The sequence below is a fragment of the Vanellus vanellus genome (genome assembly GCF_965231255.1).
Source record: "Vanellus vanellus genome assembly, chromosome: Z".
Classification (NCBI taxonomy): Eukaryota; Metazoa; Chordata; class Aves; order Charadriiformes; family Charadriidae; genus Vanellus; species Vanellus vanellus.
Window position 1 is genome coordinate 43,551,632 of NC_138908.1, and position 26,219 is coordinate 43,577,850.

The 26,219-nt window shown below is 36.9% G+C and overlaps 1 protein-coding gene across 1 annotated transcript; it reads right to left on the reverse strand.

The window, feature by feature from the left end:
- Positions 1 to 26,219, reverse strand: NAA35 (N-alpha-acetyltransferase 35, NatC auxiliary subunit). Its single transcript, XM_082497103.1, has 23 exons — positions 26,111 to 26,219; positions 24,598 to 24,731; positions 23,506 to 23,539; positions 21,386 to 21,500; positions 20,416 to 20,490; positions 19,041 to 19,208; positions 18,117 to 18,183; positions 17,397 to 17,440; positions 16,407 to 16,457; positions 15,503 to 15,586; positions 13,576 to 13,690; positions 12,867 to 13,045; positions 11,687 to 11,746; positions 10,424 to 10,530; positions 10,130 to 10,196; positions 8,749 to 8,847; positions 7,214 to 7,392; positions 5,287 to 5,423; positions 3,833 to 3,900; positions 3,447 to 3,587; positions 2,255 to 2,377; positions 1,068 to 1,148; positions 1 to 417 (listed from the first exon to the last, which is right to left on the reverse strand). The coding sequence occupies exons 2-23, from the start codon at positions 24,719 to 24,721 to the stop codon at positions 358 to 360; spliced, it is 2,178 nt and encodes a 725-aa protein (XP_082353229.1). The 5' UTR covers positions 24,722 to 24,731; positions 26,111 to 26,219; the 3' UTR covers positions 1 to 357.

The window sequence follows — 26,219 nt, forward strand, 5'->3', positions numbered from 1 at the left end:
TCTACTGCATCATTTTTATTCAGTTCCAAATGTTACTAAATTCCTAAACCACCATTTTCTGTCAGAGCTCATTCAGAAAAATGACATGATTAAATCTGTAATAAGATCAATTAAGGTACAACATCCTTCAACAATACAGTTGATCAAAATCAGCTTCACCCATAAAACTTTATACAAACCACTTTAAAACAGCAGTTCTCATTCGTATCACATAAAGAAGGCAGACTACAGATATTCCATGTAACAGTACTTTTATCCTGGAGATCCCTCTCAGTCTGGGTACAAAAGTAGATATTTCCAGGCTATGTATCTGATGCACAGGTTATGCTTCAGGTATCCTAACAATAATCTCATCTTTCAAACAAGCTTCACAACTGGAAAATACTTATGAGGGGAGAAGTCAAATTCTGGAGGAACCTAGAAAGCAAAGATGTAAAGCATTACACAGCAGTACTACTGCGTTTCATACTCAAAATGAGGGATACCCTGCAGATGATTGAAGAAAACTTCTCAACAGCAAAAGATTGGAAAAAAAAAATCCTAGTTCTTTAAATTAATACCTGAAAAATATTCCAGTCCAGTTCTGGATATGTTAATCATTCTCCAAGAGTGATGGGCACAAAGCTGTAGAGTGCTGGTGTGCCTCTGCAGTGTGCTCCTTCACTCTTCTGTGCCCAGTCTTTGGCAGGACACTTGAAGGCCCTCTCTTCCCTCTGGCCCAGCTGGAACCCACTAGTCCTGGCTGTCAGCCTCTTCCAACCACGTTCGCACAAGCTGCTGATACACTTCTACCAATTACTTCTTGCTCTTGAAAAATACCCATCCATATTTGTACATGTCATCCCACATGCACTTCCCAGTTCTTTTTCCAAAACATTTAGAAATGAGGGTTTTCCATATTTAAATAATTACAACAATTTCCAAGGGAAGAATGGATTGTGACTTTCCCAGTTCTTTTAAGAGTTAGAGTAACTATGCCTGAACCTGCTCATTCAGCTGTAAGAGATCTGTGGTAGCACTGGTTGTAATACTGTATTTCATATTCAATTCAACTAGCATTTTCTTACCTTCGAGTCTTTTTTGTGGCCTCCTGCCAGCAGCTTCATGACCACAATATTGGGTTTAGCAACTTTTAGAATGCGATTGACCTAAACGCAAAACAGCAAGAAGTTTTCAAGTGAAAGCGCATGACTGCAAAATTATTTCAGAGGTAATACTCAAATGTTTACATACTCTAACAATACAGCAGTCCTCTTACAGTTTAACAGAAATCAGGGTGGTTTGGATTTGCTTTGAAGTATAACAGCTGGATTAATGAAATTTAATGAAGGGGGCATTTATTTTAATAGTCACTTTTTTTATTCAACAGACCACAGAAACCATTGCTCTCCATGCTTACGCTGAAACTTGTTAAACTGTGGGAAGTTCTGAGGCACTCATCCAAATAAAGGTTTAGACAGACTCCAGGCATCTACCCTCAACACCATAACACGATAAGAAGAGGAAACCCAAGTATCAAACTGGTGGCTTTTTGTGTGGAAGTATTCTGGGCATGATCAAACCACCTCTAACTATCCTGGTTAGCCTCAATCAGATAGCTCATGTGTGAGTACCACCAGGATCCAGAGAACAGGCAGGGATTCCTAAATTCTCAGGAGGACCCAACCCCATAATTGTTCTTAATCTGCTCAGATGTGACAGAATAAGCATCCTCTTTGCTCCAAAATACAGTCACAGACACCTAGTTTTTAGGCTATGGACAAAGAGGAAGAAAATCCTACCTGTATTTACAGCGCAGTGCTGAGAAAACTGCTCTAGGAAGAAAGTGCCAGACTCGATCCTCTTTTCAGCCCGATGACATTCAAACCTATTTTTCCCACCTCTCAGGAGGCATATGTGAATTACCAGATTCCAGGTAAGTGAGGCAAGCACGTGTCACCTTCTTGTTGAAACCGATATGCTTTTAGAATGGGGCCAGAAGGCAACACACAAGAATGAACTAAGTTGTGCTCTTGCATCCAAGATACTCAGCAGGGAGAGGTTTCGGAACAGTGAGCACAACCCTGATTATGTTATTTAATCCACTGAAACAGACCACTGTGTAAAATGCCAACAACCTCCTCCATCCACTCCTTAATCAAATCACTCAGCTTTGCTCAGCACTTTGACAAAGTACACTTTGGATCTCAAGCAGATCCATCTGAAAACACTCTACTATGAGCAAATACTTCCTTTTCCAGTATTTCAGCCTTACCTCATAGTCTGGATTAGGAATATTCTCAAGAATCATTTTAGCTTGCTGGAAGTGTTTGCTAGCTGCCATGTAGAGATCTGATGACTGAGGAGGTGGGCTGTACTTATTTAAATCAGACATTTCCTAGCATGTTACAGAAATATATAAATATATATATTAAAATCAATTGCCAACAAATCATATTTTTATCACCTTAAATAAAACCAAATTACTACATTAAAGAAGAGTTTTGTCAACTAAATAATTATTTTAAGAAAACAAATGTTTCAACTTCAGTATTTAAAATGGCAAACACCAAACAGCAATTCCGTGCTTAATGATTATTTTATAGTGCCACAAAATGCAATGAACTTCTCATACTCTTTATAAAACAATCCCTCTCCTGAACAACTTGTCATTCATTTGCTTTAATAGTGCCATGCAGCAGGGTGTGAAATTACAGCAAAAAAAAATAGAAAAAAAAAAGCATATGATATTGTTTACTCAAATCAAGTTTACAGCAGAGGAGATACTGAAACTGTTCAAAACTTCATTTTATATAATTCTTATACTTCCAAATTATTTTTGTTTGTCAGGGATAAAAAAAACTTCAGTGACAAAGAGGAAGCCATTATAGTCTTAATTTCCACTATGTCTGTTCGTAACACTAAATTAGGGAGAGTGACAGGCATATAAAATAGTACAGTTTCAGTTCAGATTTTTTCAGCCTTAGCTAGACAAAGACACAGCTGATGTGATCTATAATGCTGCTTCATAGAGACTGGAAAAGACAAGCCTCCACTGGTCCCTTCCAACCAACACTTCTGTGATTTAACACTCAAAGTTACTTCTGTTTCATTTTCCTGTTTGCTTGCTGCAGTAATAAAAACATGCTGCTATATAAACCACAGTCAAAAAGTCTGTCAATAGTCTTTCAAGAGATTTTATTTTCATGCAAAGCAACACAAGCATCTCAAACTGCCACATCAGACCAATACTTACATGTCTATGAGTTTAATTTTCATAAGAATCCAAAGCAAAGTATTTTCTTAGCACACAACTACACCTAGGACTCCTTGCAATTTTGACTTATGCTTCAATATGAACTGTGAGATATCAAAGGCTCCTTTTACAATGACAACAATGTCTTAAAGCAGGTGAGCAAATGACTATTATAAAAGCATGAGTGACACCATGTTTTAAGATTACTCACTTTAAATTGCAAGTAGTGCACTGGGGGTGGTGTGATAACACTGTTGAATGGAGCAAACCTGTGCTCATATCGAACTTGTTCACTATCCAGTTCAAACTTAGGCTTTCTTACTTTGCCATCCATGTCAAATGCGATCATTGTCTAAAAAGGAAAGGGTAAATATAGTGAAGTGTTGGCTTTATGTCATATTTTGCTGTAAACAAGATGAAAGTTATGAGTTAGCTATTACTGGAAGGACAGAAAAATAGGAAAGAATTAACTATATCACATCATAAACTTGAACCTAACTTACAGTCCCACTAAAAACACAGAAGGCATGCAATGTATGCTTGATTCCTATTACAAAAAAAACTGAAGCCATTGTTCAGCAAGCACAAATAAATTACCTTGTACATCCCAGCACACATATTTTGGTACGCTTGACTCATGGTGATCTCTCTGCTGAGAGGGCGAACTGCAAATTTCACACAAATTTTTTTGTTTATTCAATGTAAGTACACTTATTAGTTTCAGATCAAAACAGTTCTTTCAAATTTTACAAAAATGACATAATTCTCAGCTATATTTTAAAATAATGAAAGAAAACTGAAGCATAAAAAGCATGGACATGCATTTCTGCTCACCTGGCTCCTGATTGCACAAAATATCTCAAGACATACTTAACAGTCACATGAATACCATACGCTGTCAATGAAAGAAAGTGGTCCAGGCAGTCAGTGGTGTTAGCATGCCACTATACAACACTAAACAGTCTGGAATTTAAAGCTTATAGTTTAGAGGCCTGTTCGCTTAGTTAATTGATTTTTTTTTTTTTTTAAACTTTTAAGACTAAAAGTTTAATGCATTTTTATCCTAATACGATAATATTCCTTTAAGCTCCCCTTTAGCTTCCAGTGTTTAACTGGTGCCAAATTGCCCCACACTTGGCACCTTTTTAAAAAGTATAAAACACAGCAGCATTTTTCTGTATTTCTAGAGACAAGGGACTTTAGTTGATATGGCCTTGAGCTGTCATATCTAATTGTTTGTCTCCTTTGAAAAGACAACAAGGATAAACACACAAAAAAGAAGCAATAGCAAAGAATGAAAGCAAGCTTCTGCATGGTGGTTATGTGCAATGTTAATGCTAAGGTAACCAACATTCTGCAATCTTAGTAGCCACTTACGCATGGCAAATCTGTGTCAAATGCTATTTAGGCACTGGGTTTGGATGCCTTTTTGGCATTTAGTAGGCTTACAGTTCTGACTACAGAGCCAGACTGGTATATTGTAGGAAGGGAAATTCTCATTTTCTCTCATGCATATACACCAGTGAAAGCAAGAGTTTCTAAAGGGGCTTTTGCACAACAGTACTACCACTGAATTGAAATGGGGCAACTCACCACTGTAAAATTAAGAAACATGCTTGAACACCTTCTGAAGCCAAAGAAAAATTACAGAAATACACTGAAAGGCTAGTCTTTGAATCTAGCTACAGTCACAAAAATCGTAATTCTGCAGGAATTACAGACTGTAGGAAGGTAGTATCTTTCAAAGGTTAATTGCTGTGGACCTGTTAATTATATCTCACAGGATCCAACATAACACAAATGGTGAAGCTGTGAATATAAATGAGTTTGAGTTTTTTCTGAAAGACCTATCTAAAAGTAAGCAAATAAATGGGAAATTCTTATGCAGTGACTGACTTTTTTTAGTCAAAAAGTTTTATATCGAGCCTTCATACACTTCAGGACATTTTTCATACCCATAACAGTGTTGACTATAAATTTTGAATTTTAATTCTACATGCCTGCATGAGGGCGGGGGGGGGAAATCCGAGTTACACTCTACACCTAGATACCTTTTTTCTTTTTCTTTGTTTTCTTACTACTACGGCCTTTCTGTTGTTCCTCCATTATTCTCTCCTCTGCCATTTGAGAGCTGTCAGCGCGGCTCAGTGTTGACATCAACCAGGCATAGAGGAACTCTGATAGGTACCTATAGTAAAAACAGTATGTAGCTGTTAGATACTACAGTGGAAAATGTATTCATAATGCATACATCCTCACTGTATGCCAAGTTGTTTACTCAAAGAACTAGTAGTAATGGACAACTTTTAGGGCAGTTAGAACTTTTTGTTTTGCACAGCTGAAATCAACAGCTAAGTCTCTGTTCTGGTTTTGTTTGTTTGTTTTTTAACAAGACTCTGTACAGATTCAACCACTGACAGGTCAAGGTATACAAGTTTCTTATATGTTTACTAAGTGAAGTCTAAGCTTCTTATTATTTCAAAACCCATATAAGATCAAATTTTTCTAGAATTCTTCCTTCCTCCAGCAAATGAAGCACTTTTTAAAAATACACTGTGTTAAAGTCCTTTCTACTTTTGTTAGGAATTACTGTTTTGAGAAATAAGGTTATTACTGCTTTGTTTCAAGCATTTTTAAAAGTCAAGAAATATTAAATAAAAGGGTCAAGCCCACAGGAACATGAAATTCACATGCAATTCTTTAAGATTTAAAAGAAATTACTAAGAATTCTTTAAAAGCAATTTCTTAGTAAAAGGAAGCAGGTCAAATAAATCTCGATGCATTTCAAATCAAAAGGAACAACAAAAAGAAAAAAAGAGTAGAAATTACAGATCTGGAGCACATGAAAAGAAATAATACTTTGTAAGTCATAATTCAGAAGAAAAATTACTAAGAAATAATTACGAGTTTCATTGCATGTTTCCCCTCAGAAATTCCCTCTCTTTTTTTCCTTCCCTTACAGTAAGTAGATAAAGCAGTTGACATGACAGTTCCAATTAAGAGTGATTTTATTAAAATGGCAGGGGGAAATACGGGCATGTAAAAAATACTGTCTTACAGAAAACATGATATTACATATTGAGGTATTACTTAAAGAACATTGACATGTTTTGGTACCTATCTGGAGTATTAATTTTCTCACTTATTGCTTAATCCACTGATGAAACAGCATAGAAACGTAATGAAATGCACTGAAGTTCAAGTCATTTTAACCAGTCTAATCTCTCAGAAAGAAGGCTTACAGCTTACCTAATAAGAGTTTATCAGTAGCTTTACAGAAAACAAAACAAGACACCAAAGTACAGCAGCACTTTAACACAGGAAGGTTCAATATTAAATTGTTACTGCTGAAATAAAAAATGAATAATCTAAAAATCAGTTATCTTTTGGACTAAGCCACTAACTATGAAAAATAATTAATGTGAATGGAAATGGGGAAAAAAAAAAAAAAAGTATTTTGACTCCATAGAGTTCAATCATTTTAACCAAAGGTAGATGTCTCTTCAAATATGCTCACAGAATGAGATGTTATTTTTACCTAGTCAACCTTCAGATTCCAGTCACAACTTAAAACTCTGGGACCTTTTTAAAAATATTAGAGATCAACAAGACTATTGATCTTGGTACTACAAAGATGGAAAAGAATAAAGGAAATCGCTTTCCTCCTGCATCTCTTGTCTGCCAAAATTGGCATATTTTTCATTTATTGTCATTAGAAGACACTGTTTTAAAAAGCTAAATAGAGAGCAAATTACTATTTCAGAACAAAAAAGTACACTATTTAGTAAGTCTAGAAAAGAGATATACAGCTTTTTTTTCTCTACTTGTAATTTTATGAATAGGTAAACTAAATACTGTGTTAAGCAAGTCCGAGATTAAAAAAAGTCATAGTTGAAGTCCCCCCTTTAAATATTTGCACAATTATAGCTCTGTGGGAGCATCCCTCCTCCAACAGTTGTCAATAAAGCATCCTCTTACCAATAAATGTAGTAATATTCATGCATACTGTAAAGTTCCAACTCAAAGCCACTCAGAAGATACTGTATCATGATACGAAGGTTATGATATAGGACCCAGGTTCCCAAGCAAGCCAGATGTTGCCTTTGTGGTTCCTGCTTCAATAACATACTATGAAGTGCTGCATCTACTTTCTCTGCCTATCGAAAAAGAGAGAAGAGTAACAAACAGAGGAGGAAGAACGTTTGACTGAAACAACATCCAAGTTCTGCCAGAAATAAAATCTTAACAAAATTTGAAAGCAAATTGGGTCAGTAAAGCCATGCTCCAGATTACAAGACAGAAATATGTTTTTACAGATATTGCCACCTCTATAGCCGAGAACTGTCAGAAAACAGAGAAGTTAATCACATAACTATAAATAAATTCTGCTGCACAAAGAAAAAAAATTCTATACAGTAATACAGGAACAACATCAGGGTGTTTTGAAATTTAACATTTTTAAAAGTATTTATATATAGATTCTTAGCAGTCACTTGAGCATAGAAACTCAGAACCCATAACAAGCTATAATTCATTTTGCTATATTGCCTATAATTACTTCTCTCTTAAAAAAAAACAACCCAAACAAACAAACTAGCTGCATTGAAAAATTAAATTTATAAGTTTAGCATACAAGAAACACACTGTGGCCCACCAGAGAAACTAAAATACTGCTAAGACCAATTCAGTCTTAAAAAGTAATTGTATGGAAGACATGAAGTCTCCCGCAGTTGGAATACTGTCAGTAGTCCTGAACAAGTCAATCCACATAACCTGTTACGAAGTGAAAAAACAGTGTGCCTCAGCCACAGTACTGCAACAAACTCTCAACCAAACCATCTTGAGAGAAGCCGGAGCACACAAAATCTCCCCTCCAACTCCAAGTTCCTCAACTGTTCTCCTTAGCATCCACATCTTGGAAAATACTTTATTTCATGCCTCTCTCTGTTGAAGAAATACATTTCCAGCAAGTGAAAATAAACCTTTCCCTGTCATCTTTCACTCCCCATTCTTGAGAAATGTTCAAAATCAATTGGTGCAGATATTTTTAAGAGTTATTATTTGATTTGCATATTTTTAAAACTATTATAAAATTTTGCAATTTACATTTTACATAACTATAATGCTGAATTTTCAAATGTGTTGTGTAAATATGGCTGATCCACCTTTCCCTGGTTACATCCTGAAGACTGACAGTTACAAGCAGGATAGATACTACCAGCAGTGGAATTACCATTAAATTACAGGCATCACAGCTGGTTTCCCTGAAGTTTACTTACTGGACAAAGTTAATTTTTAAAAAACATAATACCTTTTTGTTCAACAGATCTAACACAAAGTCTTTGGATGCACACTACAGACTTCCTGGCCTGCATCTGAGCAATCCTTGTCCTAAAGATTTTAGGACATATAGAAGAGTTGATCATTCACGTAGAATCTAATGCCACGTGCTCCAGTCCGGTATGACTATACCTGCAAAGAAAAGTTTGCCAGCCTGCTGCCTAGGACATTACCTCATCCTGAAGGGTAGCAAATTCCTCAAGAATGTGACCCAGTTTATCTCTCTGACGAGCTCTGTTGTGTCCATGGATTTGAATCAGACTACAGAATGGCTGAAAGAAACAAGGTGTAGTTTTAAATTTTCAACACAACTTGGAAACTGCAGGAGGAGTACTGTGCTGGCTATTTAGTCACCTGTTTTATACATCTATATTAGGAGGTGGGCTCCCTAAGTTTTCCTACAGAGTGCAATGTAGCAGGCAAGCAAGCTACCTAGAGTGACGCAAGAGACCAATTCTCTGTACACAAGTCAATATGAGACTGAGCAAGCATCCTTTAGGAACCTGATCAGAACAGAAGACAGAGTAAGAGACATATTTCTTACACCTAAATCATTGTGCCCAGGTGGCCAAGCAGGCCAATGGCATCCTGGCTTGTATAAGAAATAGCATGGCCAGCATGACTAGGGAAGCGATTGTCCCCCTCTACTTGGCACTGGTGAGGTCTCACCTCAAATACTGTGTTCAGTTTTGGGCCCCTCGCTACAAGACAGACATTGAGGTGTGGCAGCGTCCATAGAAAAGCAACGAAGCTGGTGAGGGGTCTAGAGCACAAGTCTTATGAGGAGTGGCTGAAGGAACTGGGGTTGTTTAGCCTGGAGAAAAGGAGGCTGAGGGGAGACTTTATTGCTCTCTACAACTACCTGGAAAGGAGGTTGTAGTGAGGTGGGGGGTTGCTCTCTTCTCCCAAGTAACAAGTGACAGGACAAGAGGAAACAGCCTCAAGTTGCGCCAGGGGAGGTTGAGATTGGGTATTAGGAAATATCTTTTCACTTTACTTATCAAGCATTGGAACAGGCTGCCCAGGGAAGTCAACATCCCTGGAGGTATTTAAAAGATGTGTAGATGGGGTGCTGAGGGACATGGTTTAGTGGTGGTTAACGGCTGGACTCAATGGTGTTAGGGGCCTTTTCCAACATAAATGACTATGATTTTCTTAGATTTTTATTGTGCCCCATTCAATAACTGAATCTTTTAAAACAATTTTTGATTTTTTTAAACTGGAGAGAATGTGAAAAATTTTGTTTTTACTAGTGCTCTGCATTTGTTTTGTGACTTTTTTTTGTGACAGGAAACTGCCCTGTAAAGAGGTAGTAGGTGCAGATTTCTAATTAAGTCAAATGTTAGTGAAAAATCTGGAAGCATAATACAGGAAACAAACAGCAATAATTATACTGGCTTTTTAAAAAGAATGTTACCATTTTTAGATGGCCAACTTCTGCAATTTTGCATTTATGTCAGGTGTCTAAAAAAACTGGTCTTATTTTCAAACATAAGCAAATCTTGAAAGTGCTCATACACATCTAAACATGCTGTCATTGGAATGCATGCTTACCCGAACGCAGTGTGTCACAAAGGAATCAATGTAGTCCTTCGCCTGGTGATTATTATAAAGACAACACCTAAAAGGCAAATATCCACATACAAACATGTGTTTAAGTGTCACCAGTCTATGTAGCACAAAATTAAAAATGAAACATGAGTGCAGCAACAGCAACTGACTCCCTCATACATACACACTTATAAGTACAAAATGTGTATGTCCTTTATGTGTCTGTCCTTGCTTTTGTAAGCAGATGTATTTTTTCAGACATGTAAACACATGCAAGTAAACTCAAGATCCACTTACTTTGGAGAAAGTACTGGAGGGCTGACAAAAGACCTTAAAGCATCTTTTATCATGTCTTGCATGAGGTGAGTGCCAAACACCTTCTTGTTATCTACCAGAAAAGTTGTCTGAAATTGAAAACACATTTTTAGAAACACGATTTAAAGGCAAAAGTAATGCCTCAGAAATTACTAATAGAAAGCTCTTACAGTACCTATACTATATCAGAAACTTGTCAGATTAAGAATTAAAATGTCTTAGCTAGGTACAAGGTTACAGACTCAGAAACAGAAGCATATTGAGATCTGTCACTCCTGTGGTACTCCCATGACACAAAATATAGCTCTATTACTTGCATAAGACAATGCATGCAAAAGGATTTTATTTCTTGGACTTGAAAGATAGTTAATCGGACAGATGTTTTTGAAGATTAACATAAAATTGGCTATGTGGTTTCCCTGGAGGCAGACAAAGGTAAATCTTCATACGAATGCAGACTTTTTTCTAACCCTATAGATACCACTGCTTTAATTGGTCACGTCTGGTGCTCATTTCACTTTCCTCCATGAGTGCTGTGTCCCTTTCTTAGATGGTTCTTCAGCAGCTGGAGAAAGAGCTCTGCTGTAAGGCACCCACAGGGCTTGCACAAACACATGTAGTGGAAAGTCAAAACACACACACTATAAAAACATTTTACTCCTCGCCTCTATGTGTGGTTTAATTGGGATCAAAAGTAAAGGAATTCTGATGTTCAGAGACACCCTAATCAAATTAAAACCTCCTATAAGGAACATATTTTACGCTGAGTTAAGGAATATATAATATAGTTTCAAGGTAAGTGAAGCAGTGCAAAGAAAAGTAGTAGCCTGCTCTGCACTAACCATCAGTTTAACTGTTGTACCAATAGAGGCAGTCTATACATGAAAACCAGTCCAAACAGGGAGGATGAATACAAATACCAGCTCCAAACTTAAACAGCATATGGGGAACAGCATGAAAATGCATGTACAACCCAGCTTTAGGGCAGAGAAAAAATCATAACATTTTCTGTTTTAATTAGCATGTACTAACATGATCTAAACAACAGTATTTAAAAATGCTTTAAAAAACTAGATCAGAACATAAACCTCCATATACCTGATACTTAGGTACCTCCAGAATATTTTTTACCACCTAGTAATACATCTGATATGTAAATAATTTGAATATTTGAAACAAGAAGATAAATCCATATTTATAATAAATGCAGAAGTATTTTATTCAAAGACATATATTAGGACTTGCCTGTAATAGGGATCTTGAAAGAACACATGGTGATTGCTCACTAAACTCACAGAAAAAATCCTAATTTACATTTAAGAAAAAAAAGACAATTCAGGTTAATATGCCAATTTTTATATATATACGTACACAAACGCATTTAGTTTTTATACACAAACACACATTTGCATTTTTATATATACAGATATATATGCAGTTGTGTGAATACACTTGTATTTTGTTGACACAAACACCCATACATACACATAGCATAGCTTATACAACTTGTAAGAAAGTAAGCATGAATAATTTGAACAAAACAGAGCATATTATGAAGCTATAATCTATTTTTTCCTGCAATTAACTGTTATTTAACAGAACAAAAGGTTTCTGAATTTTCTTCTTCAGGTGCAACAATTAGAAGGATGATAGTATAGACAAAAGCTACTGTGAAACTGTTAAGATCACTACATAACTGAACCAGGTATGTAACCAAACTGCAGTGTTTCACTGGTACCAGATGCTCCATGCAAATAGCTCTTTAATTTAATTTAATAGGAAATAGGAAGAAAAAGATTTTTGCTTGATCTTCACATTGATGTAACTGTGGCTTTTTTCTCAGTCAGTGAACGCAGGTATGGTAAGAAATAATTCAAGCATTTAAGTGTCTTTTAATAAATGCAGGGAGTTAACCGCAAATAACATCACTTATTCAGGGAAGAACATATGCAGGTGCTTAACTTTATGCCTAATCAGGGAATTACATGCATAAACAAACATGTGTTAAGTGCTCTCTTGTTTTACAGGCACACATGCAGAATACTGCTTACTGAATCTGAAAAAAATCAGGAATACAGCAAGGAATTACGTTCTGCTACTGCAGACACAGCTCTTCAACCAAAGAAGGAGTTACAAGGAAATTAACTTGCTTGGGCTCTGCCTCTGACATGCATAATTATTTAATAGATTATGGGAAAAGTGGGACATTTCAGAGGAGAAAAGGTCTTTGTCAAAAAAAGAAAAATATTATGTATCAGGAAAAGCAGCAAATTTTGAAATTGTACACACCAATGAGAAACACCAAAAGATTTATACATACAGCTCAGTTTTTTCTCCAGTGAGCAATAGCATGTATATATGGAATGATTTTTTCAAGCTACTTTTTAGGATCTATTTTTGGCTATAAATAATAAATATTGCTTACCAGTATACAGTGTAAATTAGTTAAGTTGACTACTTCACATACAGTTTTTATTCGGTCTATTAGTCTGGAAAAATAATTGACCATTTCTTCCCTTTTAATTATTTTTGCATATCGAGGGAAAGTTGGTGGCAGCAATCTCTGATTAACAAGGGGCTCAAAGCCCATCATAATAGGATGATCTAAAGAAGGAAGTGGGGAGAGAGAAAAAAAAGACAGAGACAAAGTGAAAAGCTGCATATAAGCTGTGTTTTCAGAACTCACTTCAAACATGCAAGTATAATACAAATTACTCAATTAACCAAAATGAACTTTTTAATTGACAGTTAACTTCCATAGACACTAACTACTCAACTGAGACAATGATTAGTATTTAAAAAAACCCAGCCCTCAACACCTCAGCATATACCTGTACAGACAGTGAGGTGGTGTTCCCTATTTTAAGATGGCATATACACCGATTTGAAGTACAATGCACTTAATCAAAAGTTCACATTATCTCTGGCTTTGAAGTGACAGTATTGCTTTCAGGAGAACTATTATTTAGTGAAATAAATTTAAGATCAAACAATGCAAATCTGTAACAGCTCATATAACAAGTACTATTAGTTCAAAGTAAATAGTGATTTGTTTTAAAATACATGTAGATATTAAAGTTTACCAAGACAGCATATTTAAGAAAGGAAAAAAAATGGTAAAATTTGACACATACCTCCTTTAGTGGTATCATTCTGTGCCTGGATACCATGATGTAATGAATTGTGGATGGCAGAAAGCAAGTCAGCTGCCTGAGTCATTAGTTTCTGAGCTTCTGCAACTGCACTCGTCTGAAAGGCAGGTAACAGTTATTCGCATTATGAACCAACATATTTTGCCTGTAGAATTAATGACAGTATCAGAAAAAAGAATGATATTAGGATTCTAATGTTTGTACACAACTAGTTCAGAAAAAAAAAATCAACTGATTTTTGTGCAATTAAGCATTCTCTGTATTTTATATAACCATAGATACACTTAATACTGTATTTTTTGCTGTATAAGCATTAACAATAATTACAACTGAAAGTCTAGTATACACTACATGCAAGTCTTCTACTTTGATTTTGGAGGGGAAGGGGGGCAGCAAAACACCCCACAAAACTCTTCTGCCAAACGAGGCAGAACTCCAAACTGCAAATAGGAAAAAAAATATCTATCATTAGGAAGTGCAGAATTCTTGAGAATATAGACAAAACACAACCTACCAACTGAAATGAAATCACTGTATAACATTAGAAGATAACAGATGTCCATTAGAAATCTTGATTTATGATCTGCTGACATGGTGAATTTTCTGATGTCCTATGAATCCAAATCTGTTAGCAAACTGGGTACCATTTAAAATAGCTCTCTGTAAAATCTAAAATCTTGTTTTAAAAATACTGGACTAACAGTCCCTGGCAGAACTTCACATATCTGAAACCTCAAGTCGAACTGAAACTTGACTTCTTTTAGAAAAAAAAGATGTTTAAAAGCCCCTGAAGGTCTGTCTAACACAAGCTGAACAAGATCTGTAGTTCTGCATAATATATGTTTGCATATTATAGCATCCACAAATCTACTAAAAGAATATGCTACTAAGCAGATCTAACTCAAATCAAAGCAGTCCATGATGTAAATAGCTTATACTTTAAGTATAATCAGACTTGAGCGACACTAAGTTAATGTGATTTTGCACAGATCATTAACTCACAGCAGTTAACACAGACAAAATTTGGTTTTACATCAGTGTATATCACTTCTATTTCACAGTATGATTTCTGATATAACTCATGGTTATACTCAGAATGCAATTATTCTTAACCACTCAATCACTTTTTCCTCAACACTGATGTCTATTAATGATATTTGCACCCCACTTTCAATTTAATCAAGGTCTTTTATAGTATGTAGCTGATCCAACAGCAAAATATGCGGGAAAGACTCCATGCCACTTAAGCAAGAAACTTATTTATTTCCTTATAAAAATGGAAATAACAATAAGCAATGAACAGATATTTATCCTTATATAAAAGAAAATCTGTTCAAAAAAAGCTTTGTCTTATGTGACATGTGATTCTATGCCCTTGCCCTAAAACATGCAGTTCCTTCCTCCCCTCAACAGTTAGGAAATCTTTTATTCATAAAAGCAAACAAATTCCATGGAAAGCGGTTATATTTCTCTCCTCAGACTAAAGGAGTCTAAATACAAATCCAGTATCACATGGAAGAAAAAGGTGACAATTGTCTAGAGATGGACAAAACACTGACCAATATCAGGTAACTCCACAGGAGACTGAATGCGACAAAGAAGAGTTTTTGCTCACGTGTGTGAAAACAGTAATCCAAAACCCATAAATATTTTTCTTTAAGTGCTCTAGAAGGAATATTCTGTCTCTCTGCGAGGCCAAAATAATGTCAGCTACTAGCTTTCCCTGTGCTTTCTTTAAAAATGAAAGAAAACTGAATGGTTGCCACTTTAAGGCCCCATCCAACGTTTTACCTGCAGCAACATCAATTCACATCTACAGAATCTACGAAATAATTGCTTGACCTTAGACAATGAAAAATTAGTATTTCACAGGATCACCACGCAGACACAGAAACACCCATGAACGTACCTCTTTTTTGGTAAATGCTATTAAAACAGTCAGTAGTACCCGGGTAAACTTGACTCTGCTGAACACAGCTAAACACTGTTGATGCTGTAATGAAAATATACCACAAATTACTAAGCAATATGCATTAAACCCTGAAACTTATTAAAAAAAAAACTTTTATAGATTTATTGAAGTACGCTCTCTAGTCTTAAAAATATGGTATCTAGTATGATTCTGAAGAAAAGTTATAGAATTTATAGAAGAAATCTGTAGTGTTGTCAGAGAAGCACTAACACAAAAAAAATACTAAGATGCTTTGGGTAAAGCACAACTACTGCCTGTATAACTATCTCCTATGCAAATGCCATTCAAATCTCAGATCAAGTGAACAACCACAAATTATTAAGAGCATTTTATCTAATTTTTTTCTGAAGATTTATGTTAAAAATAATTTCTGTAGAAAATAACATTACTGGGAAAGGAAACCCACACCCTTCTAAATCAACCACATCAACTACCACTTTTTCTGGAAGGAGCTACACTGCTTTCACCTTCCTTTCCTACTTTTTCCCTTGACAGTGAAGCTGCCAGCAGCAGTAAAAGCTGCTGGGAAGGAACTGAGGGAAGAAGGCACAGGACAGAGAAGACCACCTACTTTGCTAATTCTTCTGGAGAGGTAGGTGCTTAAATGGCAGAAATGCAGCATCATCACTATTCTGCCGTTGGGATCAATCCAGAACTCTACCCCTTCAAAGCGTAAAAGCCTACCTGCAAGCCTGAGTTTTGATCAGGGCCATGTTTAAAGCAGTTCAGATATAAGTAGTAGCAACACTGGTGACACATTTCTCACAAGCTGCTAACTACCAATTAAAATAATGATGTACTAATCCATGAAATCCAGAATAAAAGAGTAACAATTCATTACTTCAAGCTCAACTTCTGGATCTCTCTCTTCTCCTTGTCGACTTCGAGTGCTCTAGAATGTAAAGAAATGTCAAATAATTTAATAAAACTTGCAAACAAAAGCTAGTAATAAAATCCTTTTACCCTCTCCTGAATATCCACCCATTAAATAACACTAAAAATCAGTTCTCAAGTTCGAAACCTCTCAATATATAATCTAGGTATCTGAATGATCCAAGACTCCCCTATAGTAATGAGACCTATCTCAGTCCACTCTGTAAACAGGCAAGGAAATCGTACGAAGATTTTATATTGTAAACTGTGGTAAAGGAAGATTGACTTCTTTAACATCACACAGTATATCTGCATAAAAGCCAGAGGTTAAACACATACATTCTGTGCCCCAGCCCAGTGTTATCTTCTACATCATTATTCCACCTACTACTAATGTGTCGTTGTTGGGACGGACATGACACTGAACATCAAGTTGCAGCAATCCAATCTCTTTATTTAACAAGCAGTGCTTTTTTATATGCTTTTACCCAGGTGCTTATCTATGCAAGCATTCTACTTTTGCCCGATACGCTCTCACATCACACGCCAGCCAGCCAATACAATTGTTGCTCACACGCTGTTCATGCTCTGGTCAAAGCCAGGACGTTTGCCAACCCTTATCTTTTTACTTAGCTCTTCTCAGGACTCCCCAGTCTCTTCAAGGATACACGGATATCTGCTCAAGGTCAATGTTAAACTCGCATTCTGATCCCTTGGACCAGCCGAGGTTTCCCACACTAATGAAGCAACTATTAAAGAGTTTAGAAAAGTCTGAAGACTTCAGCGTCTTTAGCTAGAAGGCAAACTGTCAGCATGTTACACAAACCACTATGGCAGTTCTTCAAAAAAGCCCCACCATTTAATGACACAAAACTGTGGCATTCTTCATAATCCAACTCCCAAACTTATGTTAAGTACACTTGAAGTATAACTGACAAGTCAAACGTGAAAAAAATACCTTCACTCGTCTTTGCATGTCATCTTCTACATCTTTTAGCATACCTGAAAAAGTCACAGTACAATTAAAAGCTGAGAAGCATTCCTAGGTACAATTACACCATTCAGAGGAAAAAAGTTTTGAGGGGAAATCAAGTTTTGAAGTGCTCTACATATCCATTAGCCACAGACTAGACAAAAAACATTCTTGTGAGGAATGTGGGGATGCCTTGCAACAATAGATAAATCAGAGTATAGGCTGACTGATCCAAAGCTAAAGTGTTCACAAATTTTCTAAAAATACTGAATGGAAAGCTCCAAGTATGTATGAAAGATAGTGAATTAAAAGGCTCCATACATGTCTACGTACCTAATAACATACATATTCATAGCTTTAGAACTACGAGATTGCTTTTTCCTCAAAAGCAATCTGTTTAGATCACAACAAATTGTGAGGCAGAGAAGCAGAATTCAAGCAGTGCACTTTCCAACGGTTTGTTTCTATCTCATGCCCAGCCACCTAGTTGGCATATCAAAAAGCACTTCTGTTTCTCAGGCATTTAACAAATAAACAGCTGAACCTTTTCTTCAAGGAAAAATAATTTGATCTCTTTTTCCCAAGCTACTAAGACCATTAAAAAAACATCTGAGATTCCTACCAATTCACTAGGTGTGACTGACAGTAACCAATATGCTCAAGAGAGAGACTGATGGGCAGATACACAGAAAGCACAAACTGTACCTGTAACTCTAAGATCTGTCACACTGTTGGCCATTTTAAATCCGTAGGTCATTGACTGAAAATCTTCCTAAAAAATAAAAATCAAAGCAGCAATATGTAGTGCAATATAAACAGTAGTTTTTACATTTTCAAGTTGGTGTTTGGGTTTTCTTTTTGATTATTTTGTTTGTTTTTTTTTTTTCTTTTTTTTTTTCTTGTATTTTGAATGTTTTTTGTTTTGTTTGTTTTGTTTGTTTTGGGGTGCTTTTGTTAACTACAGCAAGTATAAAAGTCTGGTTTTACTCTGTGCAACTGAATACACCCATGATTTGGGTGACTTTCCTGCCCAAATCCATCTTGGTGTAATTATTTTCCGCATAAATCCCTAATATCAGTATGTCCTTCATATTTTCATCAATTGCCACCCTATCAACATGTTACAAGAACTACGGATGCAAAATACTATTTAACCAATTTTAGATGTAGTCAGTAAGGAATGACTTGTCCAAGCTCAGAGGAAACAAAAACTACTCTGAGCACGGAAAACCAGACTCCGATTCCATTGCTAGACGGACATTTCAGACAAAAGACAATCATGTTACTTAAGTGGAAAAATAAAAAAAAAAAAATTTAACAGGAAGAAAAACATAAGTAAAACTGATTTCAAATGGTTAGCCACAAGACTTGCATGGCTTCTTGAATAAAATACTTAAGTGACTCCAATATTCAAGCAAAATATAGAGAACAGCATGCAACACTTTCATTGAAAAAAAATACTGCATTTTAAAAGAGATCAAGTTTAATATTTTTAGGAGGAAGAACTGCTGCTTGTACAGTAGCCTCGAATCAAACAGTAAAAAATTCTTGAATATACTGTTTTATTTGCGTTATACAGACTACATATTATGTTACATATTTAACAACAGGAGATACTGAAAAACATACCTCCTCAAAAACAGCCGCTTTGTTAACCTTTTCTCTGGCAATATCACAGATTTTTAGGATCCCTAGAGCAAAAGCCTTCATAGCAGGATCTTCTATGAAGTCTGGATTATGAATATAAAGGCAAGTGAATACCGTCTGTGCCAAGGAATGTCCCTCTAACCATGTTATCTAGGGAAAAGAAAATTAAATGTTTTACTCATGACAGCCAAATCCTCGTTTCTGTATCTCCGTTCTTTTTCCATCTTACTGTGCTTCAGTGATCATTAAGGAAGTCCCGATCATGGCAGCCTTCCATCTAGCAAAAAAGGGCAAGAGGTCTCTCAACCTTTAACCTTTGCCCATGTGCTGGCTGTGGCAGGCAGTAAGTTACTAAACCCTATGACACTATCAAATTCTGGTGTTGGATAAACCTCTTCCACAAAGTCCAGGTCTAATTTCTGTGACTTAAACATGACATTGAATTAAAAGAACATCAGATTTATAAGCTTCCTCTATATCAATACTGAATGAAAAATGCTAGCGGCTATGAAACAACTCAGCACTATTCTGCATGTTCTCTTCTACAATTTATAGCTTCTTTTTACGATCCTCCCTCTCTACTACTTTCATGCTGCTTTAAGCTAAAGGGAAAGCTTCAATAATTTAAACAATTATTTCTATCTTAAAATAGCATAAAACACAGTAGGATCAGATTTTTAGTATGACCACTGTCCCTTTTCAAATAAAAGGCGGAGAAAGAAGACAAATTACATTATACCATAACAAATATACAGTGATCCTTACATATCTTGTTGGACTAAATTCATTTGAAATGTTGTTTTAAAAAACAAATTTTTTGATGTAATTTTAAAGAGTAACTGAAATTAATTTGTATCATTTACTGAGGAAATTGAGAAATACACATTGAAAAAAATCACAATTAAAGAACTGATAATTCACTTATTTCCTTTCTAAATGGATTTAGGTACTTTCTTTTCTTTCTTCAAAATACCCCTGTAAGCTCAGTGAGTGTTGGCTGTAGAGAAATGAGCAACAGAGTGCAGTAGGTTACAGAACACTCACTCTCCAACACAGTCAAACACCAATATACAGCAGGCAGTTAGATACCATACATTCAAAAAACACAAATGATAAAAACACTACCAGTTCTCTTCCAGAATGATTTCTTATAATCAAAATATCCAGAAATCAAAATTATGCCTCTCATAATAGACAATACAAGTATCTAAATGGAAATTAAAATACCAAGTATGTATTTTCTGCTTGGTGAATCTTTTTTCATGAGTTCTACTGTTTTTTTTCTTTTTTAAACTGGATTAAAGGATTATATTTTGAAAGCAAAACCATCCAATGTTAAGAACAGTGAAGTGCTTACCAAACAACAGAAACACGTATCCATTATTCCTACCAGCTCAGGTGAAGTGAGATCCTTTATTTTAATGGTGCCATCCTTAGGAGACAAACAAAGAAAAAACCCTAAAGCCTGTGGAAGCCTATAGGCAAAATACAACTTATTTGTACAGCCAAAAAGGAAATAACAATTTGGTTAAGACTTCAGAATATTTGTGTACCACTAGCTTTACTGATTAGCTTCATAATGTGCCTCAAATTCTGAAAAAACTTTGCTTTCCCATCGTGTTGAACACTGACCAAACATAAAGCTATCCAAAGGAAAGATAAAATAAAATTTCTGATTTATGAGTAGCCAATAGAAGTTTAAAACCAGTTAATTGTCAACACTTAAATATCAAAACAATATGTATGGTCATCAAAACAATATGTATGGTCATAATAAAGACTGAACAAGGAAAAGAATGCAGGATCCATTCTTTGAAGACACTTTTTACACTGCAGATACTTGTAGAGTTTTACTGCCTTCAAGGTCAGGACCAAGAAGGCAGCAACCCTACTACTTTCATTTTATTCTACATGACTCAGATGGCCAATATTTTACACAGAATTCTTAGTCCATTCAAACCCAGGTCCATGGTAAAAAAAAAATATCTTTTCCTCTGTGAATGCATTATTTTTTCAAAAAACACAAAAAGTCTTTCAACCTCCCTCCACCAATTTATCTTGACCATGCATCAAAAGTTAATCATTGCTGTCAACGTTGTTAAAGTAGCTAGCTCATTAGTTAGCATCATTGTGATAATGTAGGTAATAAAAAGGTTAAACATCACAAGCTGTTTCTTGCTTAACTAACCACAACAAAAAAGAAAAAAACAAATTTTAAGTAAAGACTGAAAACACAAATTATGTTGAATTGTGCTTAACTGCAATTTGATAAAACTACATCATACTTTTACAGACAGTGTAGGTAAAAACAGGAAAGTCACACGAACCTTAATAGCTTGCTCAAAGTTAAGAACCTTTCTATTAACTTGGTTCCCAATCATACCAGCATCCATCTTGGGATCCATCATTTCAATGGCAGACATGGCTTCAAAAAGACCAAAACTAAGAACACCAAGAAAAAAAATGTTCTGAATATAATTATTTTATATAATACAGTCTTTACAAACCAATGTAAAAGAACATACAACGACAAACAGCACACTCACTACAGATGATAAGGTAAGGTACGTGAACACTACTACTGATCTTCAGAGATCATTGTTTTCAGGAATTTGAGGACCTCTCAACAAGTAAGAAAGAAAATAGATGCCTGAAAGTAAAATAAAACTTAGCCTTTTTTTTTTAAATATGAAGAATAGTCCTGAGCCAAACATCCCATTACTCAATCTATGTACGCTTGTTTCCTATACACCTCATAATGACATAGCATGTTTTTAAGATCACAAAACAATAAACTGATATTAACTGAACAAGCTGTTCTTTATAATGCTACATCCAAAACCACAAGTAAGATATGTCCCCCACAAACTAATGACAATACATGACACAGACTAACAATAACATCCATTGAATATACCAACTTAGTTTAAAATGGACGTGTTAAAAAAAAATGATACAAAAAAGAAAATCCCAGCACGCGACAATCAACCACTTGTAGTCAGGGCATAAAAGCCTGCAGGAGAATCACAACAAACTGGCCTACAGGAGAAAGGATATGGTGTCTCACCTTTGGTACACATGATATTCATTAGACCTGCTGCACGAGCCTTTATTATATAAAAAAGGTTATTGCATGTGGCACATTCTAATTCTGAAAAGCATATTTGCTCTGTAATGCTCTTATGTGTAAGATTATACCGCAAAAACATGCTTTGATTCTACTGAATAACTACTTGGTGACATCCTTGCACAGCAAAGTTTGCATTTAATAGTGTGTTTCTGTCTTCTGAGGTATTAGTCTTGAACAAGCACCTTTTTCTTTATCCAAGTGAACAGACTCACGTGGCTAAACAATTTTACCTCATGTCATTCTTTAATGAATTCAGCAAGATTTTAGCAGATGCATTTTTTGAAATATATTTTTTCTTAATCTGTAGAGCTCTCAGTTTCTGTTTTAGCATGTCATGGTTTCAGTTGGGATGGGGTTGACTTTCTTGCTGGCAGCTGCCATAGTACTGTTTTGGGATGAGAAATAGCTCTGATAGCACACCAGTGTTTTTGGCTGTTGCTGAGCAGTCAAGGCCTTTTCTGCTCCTCACCTGGCCATGCCAGCAAGCAGGCTGGGGGGGCATAAGACGCTGGGAAAGGACTCAACCAGGACAGCTGACCCCAACTGACCAAGGGGATATCCCATGCTACGTGCTCATTATATAAAGCTGGGGGAAGAAGTAAGTGGGAACATTTAACATTTGCCTTCCCAAGTACCCATTGCACATGATGGAGCCCCGCTTTCCTGGAGACGGCTGAACACCTGCCTGCCAATGGGAAGCAGTGAATTAATTCCTTGTTTTACTTTGCTTGTGTGTATGGCTTTTGCTCTACCTATTAAACTGTCTTTACCTCAACCCATGAGTTTTTTCTCACTTTTACTCTTCCGATTCTCTCCCCTATCGCAACTGGGCGGAGTGAGTGAGGGGCTGCATGGTCCTGGCTGCCAGCTGGGGTTAAACCATGACAGCATGTCATTTAAGAATTACATTAAAGCACATGGATTGTTTATCCTAAACTTGTTAGTGACATTTGAGGCAACCAACTGTAAAAGCTTAAAGTCTTTCTGGCATTTTTTAGTAAAAGCATGTCCACATAAAATAGTTTGGTAGATCCAGTAGTGTCAACACCACTGACCACAAGATGTGCTGTAAACTTCTAAACCACACTGATTAACTGAAAAGGTAATGTTATACTCGCACCATGAGACATGTTCAATATTTACACAGGTGCATCATACACCTACTTTTGAGGATGAACGATGTGCTGAATACTTCAACTATTTAAAGCAAAAGTTTAAAAAAAACTTAGTTGATACCACAACTTGCTTATTAGTAAACATTAACATATTTGCACTAATAGTATCTAAAAAACAGAACTATCCCACAGGCATACTTACAGCTTGTCGTGAAGCAGTTCTCCTAACTTCAGTTCTAAAAAGGAACAGAACAGGATAAATAATCAGAATCACCCTTCTAGTGCAGTGTTTCCAGGATAGTCTTGTTGCTCACCTGTCTCATACTAAGAGAGAACAAGGTGTGGGAAGCAGACCAGATATTTCTACTCTACCTTCATTTCCTTTTACTTACAGACCACTTTCAAGACTGAAAGGCTAAAAACCCCCAGTTGTTCACAGTCTTTCCTAATCCCTCTCTGTTATACCAATCGTTAAAGGGGGGTTCAGAAATACCAAATAATAGCATCTGAATAGCCTTGAACACAAGACAGCAGTTTTCTGTGCTCCTTCATGCAGATGTCTAACTTTTTCCAGGGGAGTTTACTGAAAGGCTTGCTTTTCCTCACTACTTTTAACGAAGTCTTTAGATGATTTGATGTGTACACAAACAGTATACCACTAACATACAGGAATTCTTTGACAGCATAAGGAAATTGTGTTTATCATTACATAATACTGTGTGTTGTAAGTTGCAGTTTTATATTTATTTTTCCCTAATGCCATCATAAAATCAGTTGAAAAAATAAAGTTGCTGTCACAGTAGACTAGCACTAATACTTAGTAACAATAAAGGCACCACTTAAATGAACACAATGCTTCCCTGTGACTGGGATGCATTGCATCTCACCAGAAGCTTGGCCTTGTTCCAACGCTAAAAAATGATGCAATTAAATGTATAAATCATAGGACCGTATATATATCCAAAATGTACAGGAAAAAACAGAGTGTTGATTCTGCATGGATGAATGAGGTTTCCATTTGGCAGAAGAGACAGGAAATCTTTGCAAAGAAAAAAAGCAGGTGCAAAAATGCATGAGATTAAAAAACATGCCTGAAAAAGACATTTATGTAAGCTGGAAGAGCAAGCAAGGTGAGGTTCTTCTGATATTTCCAACGTCACAGGTAAGTTAAACACAGAATCAATGTAGTCCATTCACCTGGGGCTTGAACCTGGGTCAAACTGTTCCTTAAAACACCTCAAAGAACTATGCTTAGTCTTCCAAGTTTTCTCAGAACACAAGCAGTACAACTCACCTCTACAAGCTTCTTCAAAATCCTGGGTTATATCTATCCAGCTTGTATTACTCTTTTCCATCTTGTCAGGCATCCCGAGTTCCCATCCTGAATCATCATCTTCGGCTGAAGCTTTCATAACCATGATAACGCACCTTTAAATTCATATCAGAGACACTGCACATTATGCACAAATCAGAGAAAGTGCTTCATGACAGAATTTTTTTCTTCTTTTCAAGCATCAGTTGAGAAAGGGAAACTAACCTGATTTCATAAAACCTACCCCCCCCAACTTATTTATAAAAATTCTTTTTAAAAAAAAGTTTTCTTATTCACCGTTTCTCTACAACTAGCTTGTAGGCTATGAAACCTCAAGAACTAAGGACACCAAAACTTTAGCAGTAGAGAGCCATAATAAAGTATGTACTGTCAAACTGGAAATAAACCAGGAAACAATGTCAAAAGATCATCTCTTACAACAGTTATAGATAGCAAAATTTTTTGTTGTTTTGTTGTTGTTTTACACCATTAGAAATACACGTCCTCCCAACTGCTCTGTGAAAGGAATTAAAGAGAGGGAACTACAAAACTGATGACACACAAGTTCAAAGTGTGTCCAAACAAATTTGTGAAAATGGGCATATTTGCTCTGACTTCTTAATCGAAAAGTAATACCAAAATTACCACAGCAATGTTAACCAACTTTAGACTGGAATATAATCTTTAAACTTTGTCGACTAGCTCTTTTGAACTGTTTTTGTGCTTCCCCAATCTCACGGTAACACAGGTTGGCCTTGACGAATTTTATGTTTTGCCAGTCAGCCTGCCTTCAAGACACCAGCAATGCCTAATTTCCTGTTATCTACGAGGAAAGAGGCACCTGCAACCCCGGCAAGCTCTAAACAGCTTAATCAAAGCCTCCACGGCAGCTTTAAACAAAGGCCCCCGCGACACGAGACCTCACAGGCAGCAGCAATTAATAAAAACAAAGAAGGGGTGCGGGGGGGGAAATCAATCAGATTTTTAAAACTAGTCCCTTCGCCCAAGCAATGCTCAGCTTCCCTTCGCTCCCTGCCCCGTCACTCGTTCTCAAGCGGCCGCAGGGACTTGCCAGGCTCCGCGGCCTGGGAGGAAGGAAATACGTGGGAAGTTTATTAAAATAAATGGAAACCACGCTTGAATCTCAGACATCAACCTCAGCGCAGCCAGACCCCTCCCGCGTTCTCCTCTGCTCGCAGCTCCCCCCGTCCCCAAACCCGGCGCTGCCTCGGCCCCGGCCGCCCCGCAGCTCACTGGGCCCTGCGACCGGCAAGGGGCCGTTGGGCAGCCCAACTGCCGCCGGCTGACAGGCCGGGCGGCTCCTCCGCCCCCGCCGCGGAGCACCGGCACCGGCACCGGCGCCCCGGCCGCCTGCCCGCCCCCCCACCGCCGCAGACTCCCTCGCTCCCTCCCGCCCCGAAGCAGTCGCGCTGCCCCCGGCGGCGACGGCAGCACATCCCCCCCTTTCTCCAGGCGGGGCAGGGGGAAGCCTCACCCGCCGCCGCCGGCCCGCTCCCTCCGTTCCTGCCTAGGCCTCGGCCGCCACCAGCCCGCGAACCCGGCCCCGAGGAACCCGGCGCAGGCGCAAAGGCGCCGCAAGGCTC

Coding starts and splice junctions, on each gene's coding strand:
- NAA35 (XM_082497103.1), bottom strand. CDS start 24,721: ATGGTTATGAAAGCTTCAGCCGAAGATGATGATTCAGGATGGGAACTC. Junction 21,501..23,505: donor GAACTGCTTCACGACAAGCT/GTAAGTATGCCT, acceptor TGGTGTTCTTAG/TTTTGGTCTTTTTGAAGCCA. Junction 20,491..21,385: donor ACTTTGAGCAAGCTATTAAG/GTTCGTGTGACT, acceptor TTGTCTCCTAAG/GATGGCACCATTAAAATAAA.